This window comes from Vipera ursinii, assembly GCF_947247035.1.
Source record: "Vipera ursinii genome assembly, chromosome: 1".
Taxonomy (NCBI): domain Eukaryota; kingdom Metazoa; phylum Chordata; class Lepidosauria; order Squamata; family Viperidae; genus Vipera; species Vipera ursinii.
Window position 1 is genome coordinate 162385205 of NC_139512.1, and position 14654 is coordinate 162399858.

At 36.4% G+C, this 14654-nt stretch overlaps 1 protein-coding gene across 1 annotated transcript in view; it reads left to right on the top strand.

The window, feature by feature from the left end:
* Positions 1–14563, top strand: part of OSBPL6 (oxysterol binding protein like 6) — a 90131-nt gene extending 75568 nt beyond the window's left edge. The window contains exons 21-26 of the mRNA XM_083349327.1: positions 6–150; positions 1894–2038; positions 4227–4353; positions 4868–4990; positions 7680–7784; positions 14474–14563. Of these exons, the coding sequence (XP_083205453.1) occupies positions 6–150; positions 1894–2038; positions 4227–4353; positions 4868–4990; positions 7680–7784; position 14474 (646 nt within the window). The 3' untranslated portion in view covers positions 14475–14563. The remainder of the gene's footprint in view (positions 1–5; positions 151–1893; positions 2039–4226; positions 4354–4867; positions 4991–7679; positions 7785–14473) is intronic.
* The last annotated feature ends 91 nt before the right edge of the window (positions 14564–14654 follow it).

Genomic DNA, 14654 nt, shown 5'->3' on the forward strand with positions numbered 1-14654 from the left:
TCTAGATACGGTGATTGCTATGTTTGGAACAAAGTCACTACTTGTATACATAACATCCTGAGTGGAAGGAGATGGATAGAGCATTATGGAGAAATAACAATCAGAAATACAAAAAGCAGTGTCTGTATTTGTAAGCTCACATTTATCAAGGTACCGTAGTTTTACTCTGATTATCATTATGAATGGCGAAGGGGCCACACATTCTGTCAATGGCCTATTCACAGAAATGTCTGGAAATGCACTGAGTATGCACACCAGCTTCTATAGGCTTTTGTTTCAGTGGGGAGAACAGTTAATAGTCCTTTCAAGTAGCTGCCACAGATTGTGTAAATTTAGTGGCAACATCCCTATATATTCTTATTGGATGCCATAATTAATACAATTGGTGCCTTTATTCATGTTCAGTGATGCAAATCTGTAAATACCTTGCGTAGCTCTATGGTTAACAGTGACATACAATAGAACTTTGAGGATGTAAAATCATTGTTCCGCATCATTTTATTTAAGTCCTCTGCATTAGTAACAACAGCAACAATGGCTCTGGGAAATAATACTGTGAACCTAGGTGCTCCTAGGTATATGAACCAATTCAACATGACAGTGAAAGGTCTAACTGGAAATATTTTTCCATTAATTTTTCATCTTCAATCCTTCCCCATAAATAAATACCTGTCTTTAAGCAAAATAGTTATAAAAACAGGGCACAACCGATTTTAAAAGAATCTTCCCCTTTTTCTCTCTTGTCACTCAGAATGATTTTTCTAGGATGGGTGAGAACTTCTGACTTACCCCATGGATCTATGGAAGCCAGTATAAGCAATATTTAAATGAGTAAAGATTTCCTGTCTTCATTTTAAGATGCTGTGAGATGCATATATACTATCGTGAAATATCTGGCATTTTCGTCATGTTTTATTCCCTTGCAGACTGATATAGATGTGACCTGTTAATTTACTGTCAGTGGTGCAATTAATCAATCAAGACTTCTTTGATTAGATCCCAACCTTGCTGGAGTTCATGGGCCTTGACAGTTACATTTAAAAAAAGGAAAAATTAGAAAAGCCAGTTGTGACTGAATTCCCAATCAAGAATGCTGTTTTCTTTTTTTGAGCTCCAGACATACTTTTAGAAGGGAGAAATCTGCCCTTCAAAATGCTTCCACTTGTCAGGAAGACTGAAGTACTTTTGAGTAGGATATAAAATAATCTTACTTTTACAGTCTTTTCCATTATCCCAGCAATCACCTTTTTATGATCTTCTACAAAATTGGAGCAGTCTGTGGAAGCAGACCTTCATATTACAATCCCCTTTTAAATTAGAGGTCTGCCATAACTCAGAGCACTCACATATATAGTGTGTTGGGTCATAAACAAGATTACTTTTTTCCCCTCATGGGATTGCATGTGATGAATCAGAGCAATTATTGAGCACTGTTAGTAAGGAATTGAGGGTTGCACTCTTTGCTGTTGATTGATGGCAGACATACTCTTGATCAGGGGTGTCAAACTCAATTTCATTGAGGGCCGCATCAGCATTGCGCTTGCCCCCAAGGGGCCGGGTGGGTATGGCCAGGGTGGGCGTGGCCTACTGGGTGGGCGTGGCTAGAGTGCGTATGGCCTACTGGGTGGGCATGGCCAGCTCTACATCGTTCGCATCAAGGGGGGGCCTGGGCAGGAGTGGGACAGATCTGAGAGTCTCTGGCAGAAGGAGGGTCTCTGAGCCAGGGCCAAGGCAGTGGGGGCCGTTCCCTCACTGTTTCCAGGATGGCTTCACGGGCCACATGAAACTACTTCTCGGGCCGGATCTGGCCCCCGGGCCTTGTGTTTGACATGTCTGCTCTTGATGATTTGTTTTACATTTAATAAAACCAAACTATTTGGTTAACATTTTTAGGTGAATTACTGGAATTCTAATGTAAATGAAGTTCAAGGTGTTGTCATGGACCAAGAAGGAAAAGTGGTACATCGCCTTTTTGGAAAATGGCACGAAGGATTATATTGTGGAATTGCACCTTCAGCAAAATGTATATGGAGGCCTGGTAATACATGGCATTTATATAATTCTAAACATAACTAGTAATAAATAAAGGAGTAGAATTTGTACTATGGATGCAGGGATTTCATCTCAGTATACCAGATTTGATAGTTTGGAACATTAATTGTAGCTTAGAAACTGTAAGTGTAAGTAATTGCTATCTTTTCCATGATGAAATCTGAATCAAACTCGGCTTATTTAGAAAGCTGTGTGTTCCATATTACATACTAAGATCCAGCAGGAATAATGCAAAATGCTACAAGTTGTTAAATAGTATATGTTGGATGAAGAGAGATACAATATTTTGAGCATGACGGTAAATGTTTAATGCCACTGTTGCCATTAAAATGAATGTGCATTTTTCAGTATTGTACACATTGTTTATATTCTTCCAAGTTGAACCCCCCAAAAAAGCAGTTCCTCTGAAAAAAGAAGCGGTCACTTATTTAATCAATTAGACTTACTGGTTAGGATTAGATTACAGTCAGTTTTTCCCCATATTTGAATGATGAATTTTGTGAAACCGAATGTTAAAAAAATAACATTGGAAGAGAAAGTAAAAATAATATAGTGGATTTTATGGGGTACTATTGATGGAGGGAAAAAAATAGGATTCTTTGATCAAGGATACAAGTTGTGTCTTATGAACTAAATCTTTTCAAAATTAGTAACTGTGAGGCAGGTCCTAGTTCTCCTATAATTCAAATGCCGGTTTTCTGATTTAACAATGACATGAGAACTAATTGAGGTTTTGAATTTTCTTTATCCTTTTAAATCTTAATGTTTCAAGGTGGACCACAATGCAGATAGTCCTCTTTTAGCAACTGCCTTGGATAACAACCATTTGCAAATGTGACTATAATTAATGATAATTAAAAATTCATTTTATGACCAATGTGGACATTTATGACAACACAAACCTTTTGTGTGAAATTGATTAAGGTCTGGTCAGTTTCAGGCAGCAGCTTGTTGGAGGCAACAGAAGACCACATAAAAGGTCTATTCAGAACTGCTTCCTTTCTGTAAAATTAGTTCATTCATGCCAAGCCAGGATGTTAAGGGTTCCCCACATACTGATTTATTAAATTGATACACTGTCATCTCCCCTAAACTCAAGTGAGAGAATGGGGACTCAAAACAGTGTTTTTCACAAGATGGCGTTGGGATCTTTTCAGAAAACTGCCAGAACTGACGATTTTCATGCCTTTAAACTGTCCTTGCTTCGTAATGTTGCATTCTGGTTTTATCTACTTGTACACGCCCATGACTCAACCTGATTCAGCAATATAAAAATATAAGTTAAATAAAAAAAACAGAATAACAGAGTTGGAAGGAACCCTGGAGATCCTCTAGTCCAGCCCCCAACCAAGGAGGAGACCCTATACCATTTCAGATAATGGTTGTTCAGTCTCCTTACAGTGTTGCAGCACCCACAACTTCTGGAGTCAAGCCATTCCACTGATTAATTGTTCTCACTGTCAGGATATTCCTCCTTAGTTCTAGGTTGGTTCTCTCCTTGATTAGTTCCCATCCATTGCTTCTTGTTTTTCCATATATTGCTTCTTGTGCATAAAGCATAATATGAATGCCCGTGCTGTGCCTCAGTAATGTGGAAGGCCAACTTTCAGTAGTGTCTATAAGACCATTGAAGGCCTAAGTATCCATCTTCTCTGGAATCTTTCAGGATGATCTTTCTTCCTGAAGTAATTTCTTTCTCCTTGCACAAAGAAGCATGAAGTGATTGTGTCAGACCATTTCATGCCTTTCTGGGTAAGAGGGATTTTATGGGACAAGGTTTGAGAAACCACATGGGGGTCCTAGCCAGGCAGAGCATATTTTGACAAAAACACGAGCAGTGCACCATCATCCATATCATCGCTATAGCCAGTAGAATAATGTCTTCACACAAAACCATTGTTTAGAGCAGGGGTATCAAACTGCCAGCCCGCGGGCCGGATGCGTCATCCGGAAGCCACGCCCACCCCATTGCCGGCAATGGCAAAACCGTCCCAATACGTTGCGCGACGTCATGTGACGTCGCGAGTTTGACATGTCTGGTTTAGAGAGTTTTGAGAGTTTGCAGTGCTGTGTATATACGGTGTTTAATGAAGAGCAAGGACAAGTATTTTCTTCATCCTGTAGACCTAGTGTTTATTCATAGGGGTTAATTACTATCTTTATTTTAATAACAGGTTCCATGCCAACAAATTATGAGCATTACTATGGTTTCACAAGGTTTGCCATTGAGCTGAATGAGTTAGATCCTGTACTGAAAGACCTTCTTCCAAAAACAGATGCTCGATTCAGGCCAGATCAAAGGCAAGATGTGCACTCTTTTTTCTCCCTTTTTTAAAAAATGGTTACGGCTGCTTTTAACTATAAAGAACATTAATGTTAAAAAATTCATGTGAAATGTGGATCACTGCTGCTTAGGGAAAACTTGCGCCAGACAATTTGAGAAGTGTTTAATGTATTTTAATATATGAACTTATAAACAGTGCAGCTGACAGGGATCACCTTAAAAGAGGTTTCCCTTCCTATTTTGTTCCCCACCTCATAAATACTTTTTGTAATATATTATCTGCACTAATATGCAACTGCATATTGTAGAAAAAAAGGGAGGGAGACTGTTTCTCCCAAACCATAGAGTTTAATCATATATATTTATGCTGATTCAATCAAAATTTATTTACTTGAATGACAGCGCTATCAATTTTATCTAATACAACATGTGATTTAGGTGCTTCCTGAATTTTAGGATTTCTGGATTTTGTTGTTACATTTTTTAAAAGGTTGGTATATATCTACTGAAAGATCTAATTCTTAACTATAGGTACTTGGAAGATGGAAATTTAGAAGCAGCAGCAGCAGAAAAACAAAGAATTGAAGAACTCCAGAGATGCCGGAGACGTTATTTAGAGGAAAACAATATGGAACATGTACCAAAATTTTTTAAGTAAGTAATCTCTCTCTCTCTATGATTCTTGTACAGACAGAATGGAGTTGGTATATATAATGGTGTAAAAATATTAATAAAAATACTAATGTTTTTGGCATTAGAAATTGTCTTGTAAAATCTGCATGTTTCTTATTGTAAACTGAATTATTTTCAAAAATGTGTCAAAACATAGGGAGAAAATTGGTTGTAGCTTAGGGTCTTATTCCTCAGATAAATTTGAATCAAAGATGATGATTTTTGTGAAACTTGACTTAAATAGTGAGAAATCAGTTTTATTGTGTTAGTCATTGTATTATTCTTGAAATTCAGAGATCTATCATTGTTTGATCCTCACATTGGTGTTTTATGCATGTACTATCTTTCATAAATTTTCCCCTAGCTAGATAAAGAGAATTGTCCAAGCAAATAAGTGTATGTGCAGTTCCTCTCTTTTATGTAACGTTGTGAACTTAGAAAAACAAAAATCTGCCAAATACCTAAGAGTAAAATTCAATCTCTTTTCTCCTTCTCTGCCAAATAATTATTTTATTTATAGTCTAATCCCTCTTCGGATGGAGTAATTCCTTCTGTGTATACAACAGTATGAAGTGGTGTCCCAGACTGAAGCAGGTATAAAAGATAAAATTTGTAAATTAGAGGAAGCAGATTAAAGAGTTATGTATTTCCAGATAGAGCTGAAGTCTTATAACGAGTAGCAGAAATTAGTTGATTCCAAGACTCTCTCAAAACCTATTTCTTCTTTGCTTATAATAACTGTTTATATTTCCTCTTGAAGAGCATCAAAGCAGAGCAGCAACTCATCCTGGATTGAATAAGAAAGAGGATCATTTTTAATATTCTTTAAAGCAGGAAATCAGTTGTTTCTTGGCTTTATGGCAGTTGCTATCAAATCAGGGTTGGTTAGAAGAGTCCCGTTTCCTGTTAACACCAGATGGAGGAGTAGAGAAATTGGCTGAAGAACCTGAACTAGTTAAGTGTAAGATTTCCCTCCCCTCCTCCCCTGTGATAGGCTCTGAGATTATAAAACTGATTAAACAGCTGAAATGAACAAAGCTCCAGAATATGAGATCATTTCAGTGGAGGACATTCAAAACAATTCAGATTGGTGGGTACCAATTTTGGCTTTCCTATTCACCTATATTGATAAATGTGGTAAGGTCTCTGATGATTGGGGCCTACCTTTGGCGACTTCACTGTACAAAAAAGAGAAGTAGAGATTATTGGCCCATTAGCCAATTAGTAAATTATATGCTAGCACTTGTACAAGCAGCTGCTGGATTGGATTGTAATTGAGAATATCTTGGCGGATGAGTAGACAGGCTTCAGAGAAAACCACTCATACCCTCTCTTATAGACACATTGAATAGCCCATCTCTTGATCTGCCAATATTGGGAAATAGACACATTTCTGTTCTTTTATATGCAGATGTTGCTGCACTGTTTCGTTAGGCACAGTTTGTCTGAGGACCACTGATAACGTTACCTAGTTTGGGTAATGAAACATCTGCAAGAATACAAGATCTCAGACACAGATTGGCCTGAAACTGGCACTTGATAAACTTGGTGGGCAACTGTTAAGAAAAACAGCTAGAAATTAAGTACTCCAAAATGAAGGTCATATTTTTTTTGCTAAGGCACATATCTGGCAGCTAAATAATTATTTAACAGAGTAGGTCTTAAGTATCTGGGGATTATTTTCCATACTACAGGCAACCAGAAATTTCACATTGATTATGTTACCCTAAATGCACAAAACTCCTCTTTGGCTTTATACTTTTTTCTATTTCTCCAAAGAATCTCAGTATATATCTGCAGTGATTAAAATATCTTCAGCTAAGATCTAAGCCCAGCAACTTTTGGGAGTTTAGTTGGGACCTTAAAGGGCATTCCTTTGTCTTGAAAGAGTTCAACCAAGTTTTTGATTCTTTTTTAAGCAGCCCATTGTGTGCCAAATGTGTGTTTCACAGTAAAGCTGGCCTACTTAAAATGATTGTGCATTAGCTGATCTCAAGCAGTGGGCCATTGATTTAGAGTTGTAGGCTGATTTATCAGTTCTATCTAGAAACAACGTCTTGAGCCACTCCACATATCTTCTTCAGTCAGCCAAATAACTTAGTTGCATAACAATTCCAAAATTGAGAAGGGCTTTATCCTTGAGGTAGATTCAGTGCCCACACAATAGTGGTTACTGAAGGGACATGCTGAAGGATCCCTTTTGAACAGAGATGTATCCACATCGTGGAGAAATAATTGAAATGCTGGAACATGATACTCTGTATTGTCCCTTCTACCCAGACACTGACCAAGAATTATTATTTCCATTCTTTACTAAATATCCTATTCATTCTGACTTGTTTTATCTTATTATTATTATTATTATTATTAGATCAATGTGATTTGACATCTTTGACCATAGCTAAGTACCATTCTACAGCTTGTACAGTAATATCTCTGCCAATCGTTCTTAGATATTTTAGAACAGTTTTTTTTCTTTTTTTATCCTAATTGTGTTTTTCTTCTTTTATTTGTTGATTGTTGATTTATGTTTAAATAAAATGGATTATTTTATTGCAATTTCATTTTTCAGAAGGTTTCCTCAAAAAGTAAATTAGATTGAAGTATGTTTTTATTCTCTTCAAGAATATTTCTGAATTTATTTTAACCAATAACTTCTTTAATTTTGCAGAAAAGTTATTGAAGCCAATCAGAGAGAAACATGGGTTTCTAATGACACCTATTGGGAACTCCGAAAGGATCCTGGCTTTAGTAAAGTAGAAACACTCAAACTCTGGTAAATTGAGAATGTAGATATAAGCAGCATAAGTCTTTTAAAAAAGAAAAAAAAAAGAAACAAACCACTATGCACAACATGTTTCTTATGGCTGATGGTGATTTGTGGGTCTGCAGGAAACCTTCCTTTGCTTTTACATTCAATTTATAATAGATTTCCAGAAGTGCATTAGCCCAGACTCCAAACTTTTCTGTCATCAATAAATTGAAAAGAGGGGAGGAAAATGCCCACACCCTTTATCTATTGAGATACTTGAAGTGCAGCATAAAAGAAACATGATTTGGCCAAAGATGCTTTGTAGAGTATCTGGTGCTTTAAATAGACATGAAGAGTTCAACAATAAAACAAACCTTGTTATAACTAAGTTCTAGAATGTCTACACATGTAGTTATTGAATCTTGACTCACATTAGAACACTTGTTCATTTCTAGAGTCAGGTTGGTTTTTTGATGTGTGGTGCTTGTACTGGCTATATCAAAAACAACATAGTGCTTTTCTAGATGCTCTTCCCATTCATATGCCATTTTTCATGCCTTAAAAACAATTGTCAAGTTGTACGTTGTTATTTTAAAATATGTATTATTTGTCATTTCTCAAGGGCAGATTTTTAAAACAGGATTTTTGTTCATATTTTAAATAATGGATAAAGTGTATTATTGATGGAAAATGAACTGTAATTGTAAAGCAAAAGGATGATCTGGAAATGTTTTATCTTTGCAGGTTGTGTTTCTATATAGACAGGTTGAAAGGAAACGGGCTAATTTTGTAATGACCTTGGGAAGTTAATCTGAGTTCATATTCCCAATGCCTACTGCTGTGACAAATATACCATCTCTTTTCATGACCTCATACTTCATTCTGTCTCATTTTCATAACCCTTTATAGAATTAAAATTCTCTAAAACTGTGCATGAATGCTAAGCACATCTTTTAAATTAGAAAAGCATCCTGCAGGGGTATGATCATCCTGATAATCTATGTATTCATGCTTTCTTATGTACATTATATATTTTTGTTCTCACCTTTTTGGGAATTGTTGGGAGAAGTAATGTGATACAAGCACTACTTTCTCAGTCGAATCTTGCTAATATCATTTTTAAGCAAAATTATATTTTATTGCTTTTTCATAAAGCAATTATATTTTTGGATGAAGAAATGATCTAAATGGCTATTATGTAGCACATTTTGATGTATATGTGGAAAGAGCCTGGATAATGTCTCCCACAAAATTAAGTCTAGTTGGTTATCATGCTTTGCTAAAATCAATCTATAAGGTGAAAATCTTAATGCTTTTAAATAGAAACTTGTCTTTCATTTATGTCCAGTGATTTAATTTATTAATACCTCGGACACTGGCAGTAGAAAAGATTTTCTTGTATATATTTCAAAAAATAACATTTCTGTATATTCATGGCACATAACTGTATTTTACTGATTGCATTTTATTGCTTTTTTTGTAAAGGCACAGAGGTGGCTATGATTTCCCGAAAGCAAATTTAACTGTATTTGATTATGTATTACTCATCCTATTTCTCCCCATGTCCATTTCTGATCAACAAGCACACCTGTCTAAGGGACAGCCTGTTTAAAAGTAGGGCCTTAACTTCCTGAAGTTACTTCCAGCTGGGATGCACCATATTATCTGGACATTTAATATCTGGCTGCGATTTTGCTTTGAATTTCAGTTGTAACTTGGGATCTCTTGTGTTTGATCAAGGCTTAAAATATGCACGATATTCTAGTAAGAGCCTCTGAAGTACAGAAGGAGAATGTTTTGTTTCATGATATGCACATGTCATTTAAATGGAAAAAGAATTAGAATACACAGGATAAAATATGCATGGACTCTTACATGATCCTTATACAACAGGAGATGTCAGCATGACACTATCACATTGGGGATTTTTTTTTAAATGTAGTAATCCTTACAAGTTACAGTTTAGTCAATCTTGGTAAAATTAGGAAGAAAGAATGCCTTACCATTCCATTTTTTACATTCAGTCTTCAGCAACCTCGCAGCATTTTGTTACTGTCTCTTCAAAGCCAGAATTAATTAAAAAGTTATAAATATTAACAAATATTTAGTAAAATGTCAAGACCAGATGCTTAACAAAGTCAATTATAAATCAAGCTAATTTTCACATGACATGCTCCTTCCAAATAACATGCTAAAGTTGATTAGTTTTAAGATAACTAGTATGTTATTTGAAGGCAGGCCATTTGGTTAGTTTATAATATTTATTTCTTTTTTATTGATTTGTATCCCGTCTTTATTATTTTTTACAAATAACTCAAGGCAGTGAAAATATCCCTCACACCTTCCTCCTTTTCCCCCCACAAACAACCCTGTGAGGTGGATTGGCCTGAGAAAGTAATTTGCCCAAGGTCACTCAGCCTGCTTTCATGGTTAAGGCAGGACTTACAGTCTCATGCTTTCTAGCTTGGTGCCTTAACCACTAGACCAAACTGGGTCTACATATTGTACACACCTGGATAATCAGTTCATTTAGCAAACCAGCTGAGCCTGTTCTATGAATCCAGCCATTAAACTAAGTGGCTAAATTTCAAATGCTTACTTGTATTCATGTAACAAGTTTGAATCTATTGGACCAGGGATCTCCAACCTTGGCAACTTTAAGACTTGTGGACTTCAACTCCCAGAATTCCTCAGCCAGCCAAGTGGGGTACCAAGCACATCGCCTTTGTTTCTAAATCTCACTTATAAGTTATTGAGGGTTTCATTAGCTGATTCGGCCGTGATGTCCCTTCATTATCGACTTCATCTGAATCCATTTACTTTTCCTTCATACGTTTGTTTTACAGTTCGGTCTTCATTTGTTCTCTAGAGATCACTTCCTAGCAGTACTAATTCATTCTACAGATATGTCTATAGTTATTTAACAATTATTTGTTTCCATCCAAATTGCTCTGCATTTTCTTTCCTGCATTTATTTAAGTAGCTGCCTGTTGTCTGTGACTGCATTCTTTGCAACTTTTTCTCTAGATGTACGTTATATATTTTCCTCATCGTGATTCTCTTGCCCGAGTATTGCTCATTCACAGACTTTTGATTTCAGCGTTCATTTTTAGTACTTTCCTTTAGTATATGTCCACAAACCTCTGTGACGTTCTGTAAAATAATTTTCCCCACTGTTTTAAGTTGGCTTACATATTCTCTTTTGTCAAGTCTACTCTCTTTTTAGTTTATTGGGAGATTTGTTTTCAATTTTATCCATACAGGGCATATTTTGTCTACCTGAAGTTATTCTACTTTTTTCATTTCTTTTTCTTCCATGTCTATTTTTTCCTTAAGATCCATTTTTGAGACTACCAGAAATGATTTGACATCTAACTTCTGAACTTTTCATCACTCTTATACCTTGAATAATTGTCAGTTTTTCATTTTTAAATAATCAAGGGAATAACAACATGTGAAGAATAGTAGATTTATACATACCAGTAATGCTTTTCATTCATTTTTCCATGTGGCCAATGCATTTTTTCTGCACTCTCTCGTCTTCTTTCTATTCACTAATATCATTTAACAGTATTCTCCCTCTCCCAGATTGAACTTTTCAGAATATTGCACAATTTTTCTCAAAACTCATCCCTATGCAATTCTCAACAGCTTACGAATTCCTATATTCATATGCATTTTTAACAATCTAGATAACATTGATTTCTAATTAATATTTTAGCTCTTTCCTTGATAACTAAACCTCACTTTCACTTCCATACATGTTTTCATCAATTCCACTCTGTAGGATCAAATACCTTATCCTTCACCTTTCAGAGACATACAACTTTTTTCCCCATTTCATTTGTTAATTAATGCTCTTTACCATTTGCGCTCTCCTCTTACATTTCAAAATACAAACTTTCATATGCCATAATGAACACCAGTTGGGCCCATAGATATTGATCTCTACTGCCTCATGATGGTTTTGGTCAAGCAAAGCTTTCACACCACACCTTTTAGTCATATAGTTAAAATGTAAATTTGCTTACCAGTTTAGTTTAGTAGTGAAACATTCCCTGCTAATGATGGGGGGGGAAATAGGCAGTTTGGGTCCATTTTGACCCAAAGGCAGTGCTTTTTTTGTAAAAGAAAAAGGTGCCGGAACTCACACATGTCATACACCCTGCCTTGCCTACCCTACAAGGTTCCATCCAAAAAAGGTGCCGGAACTGCGTTCTGAGCGTTCTATGACAAAAAAAGCCCTGCCCAAAGGTATCACAAATGCAACAAAACCCAGGTTTCCTCCAAGCATATTCATATTATTCTACGCAAGACAGAACTCTAATCCAGACACTATCTTGCAAACTGTTGCGTGCATGCCACCATCTAGAAAGTATATGTAGTGACTGAAATACACTCAAGATTGCTTTAGTGGTTCTCTTAGTTTTCAAAGCAGGACATTGTGAGATATAAGAATCTAAACTACTCTAGGGGAAAAGAAATCCATCCAGATCTCTAGTTTGGATGAACTAGTTTCTTAAAAATCTGGATACTCTTGAAATCATTTCACTGTAGCACTTACCGTGTTTCCCTGAAAGTAAGACCTACCCCGAAAATAAGCCCTAGCTTGATTTTTGGGGGATGGGCACACACCTAAACATCAAGCTAGCGTGGGGGTGGAGGTGTGGAGCTGCCCCACATGCCCTGCACCCACTTACTTTGCAACCAGACCTCTCCTTGCTGGTCCGCTTCTTCTGCAACGTCCCCAGGGCTTGCATTTTGCAGTCAGAGGCCTTTCCAGAAGGCCACTGCAGCCGAGAACTGAGCTATGGATTCAATCCATAGCTTGGTTCTGCAAGGCCTCTATAGCCGAGAACTAAGCTATGGATTAAATCCATAGCTCCGTTCTGCAAGGCCTCTATAGCCGAGAACCAAGCTATGGATTAAATTCATAGCTCGGTTCTTGGCTGCAGTGGCCTTCTGGAAAGGCCTCTGACTGCAAAATGCATGCCAGAGCTCCATTCTCAGCTGCAGAATAAAGCTGCTCCTTCGGCCACAGAAGAAGTGGGCTGGCTGGCTGGGTCTGTCAGTGCTAGAGGTGAGTGAAAAAGACACACACACCCCAAATAAGACCTGGTGCCTCTTTTGGAGGCAAAAAACAAAAAAGACCAGGTCTTATTTTCGGGGAAACATGGTATTTTAAAATCTGCTTTTGTAAGGTTCTAAATTAAATCTGAAGCAGGTATATCATATTTAGTCATAATTGACAGAATAGTCCTACCATAAATTCATGCTAACTAAGAGTGTGAGGAAACTCACCACACTTGTTCATTCGTTCACCACACACCTTATAACAGATAAGTTTAGGTAAGTACTTTGTATATTTCATGCCATGAAAAATGTTTTCCCTTTCCACATTGCTTCATCCTGTTTGCAGAAACATTGGAGCCGTTTTCTCATCAATGGCCTATATATTCTAGGGCGATTCATGCTGGTGTGGAAAATGTTCATGAGATGGGAGACATTACATTTGATTATTTCATTAAACCTATAAAATACAATAGCTAGCGGTAATAAGTAAATTTGGCCTCTAAGCATGAATCTTACATTTTTCAGAAAAAGAACTGTAAGAAGAAATATTTCCAAAAAGAAAAAGAAAAAACCTGCTAGCAGCTAGCCAGAGTTCATTTAAATCAGATAAAACATACATTTAAAAATGAAACTTATAGAATTAAGGAGATGAATGTGAATGTAAATTATATAATTAAGTTAATCTGAATGTGAATTTCTGTAGAGGACTGAACTCATGATGGAAATTTTTCTTTATTAAATTTCCAGATTGAAAAATTGAACTCTTCTCTAAACTGGCCTTCTCTTTCAAACAAGCTTCAGGGAAATCTCAAGAACACCTAGTTTATATGATATGCTTTCATATTTAAAATATTTCTTATTCATCATGGAAGTTTCTGCATCAAGCTATGTCCCAATCAAGTGCCCATTCTGACTTAGCTTGTATGCTTTGCTTTTTGTAGGCCTTCTCTCCCCTCAATTTATCCTCCTGGCCATCCCAATCAGTAATTCCTCTGAAAGTATCCATATTATAATGGCAAATTTGGGGAAATCTTCTGTAGATTGGGAACAGATAAGGAGGTTTTTTAGAGTCTAGAAGCAGACCGAGGTTCCCAGTTGCGTAACAGGAATCTGTCCCATCCCTGTCTCTGCTCTGCATTGCTGATTCTTAGCATGCAGTCTCAGCATTAACTGAATGTAGACTTGGGCACATCAACTCAAAACATACTTGAATAATTATCACAGAACTATCATTATTAACTATTGTTACTTCTCTGCTTTTCTCTCTTTAGAAATGAGCAGTTTCAAAATGGGAGTTCAGTAGGAAAAAAAAGTCAGTATTAGGAGGGACGCTTAGGTGAAGTCCTTGATCAAATCAAATGATGTTTTGCAGGCTTCCCAAGTTAATTTCACTGTTCATAAATGATTGTGGTTGTCCAAAGGAACTTATGTTCTGGGCTAATGGTACATATAGTGAACAATAACCACATTCTGTCTACCAAGTCACCCCTATTAGATTTCAGTAAAATTTCTCTCAGCCATCTCTGTGTTTCTCAGAATGGAATGGTGCCAATTTTGCAACTGGGTACTTAAGTCTGTAATATGTAATAATTTTTAATGCAATGTATTATGAATAAGTGTTTTCCTGTTTATTTCAACAGAACGTGACTTGTGTCCATGCCCAGGATTGTCCAGTTTTCATCCAAATCAACAAAAGAATTGCTCCCCTATAAAATAATATATATTGTAAAGTTTTTTGTGACTTATTTATCAGGATTTTTAAAAGACAATATTGAGCTCCATATTTTTGACATTATATGTATTCAAATAAGAAGCAGTATT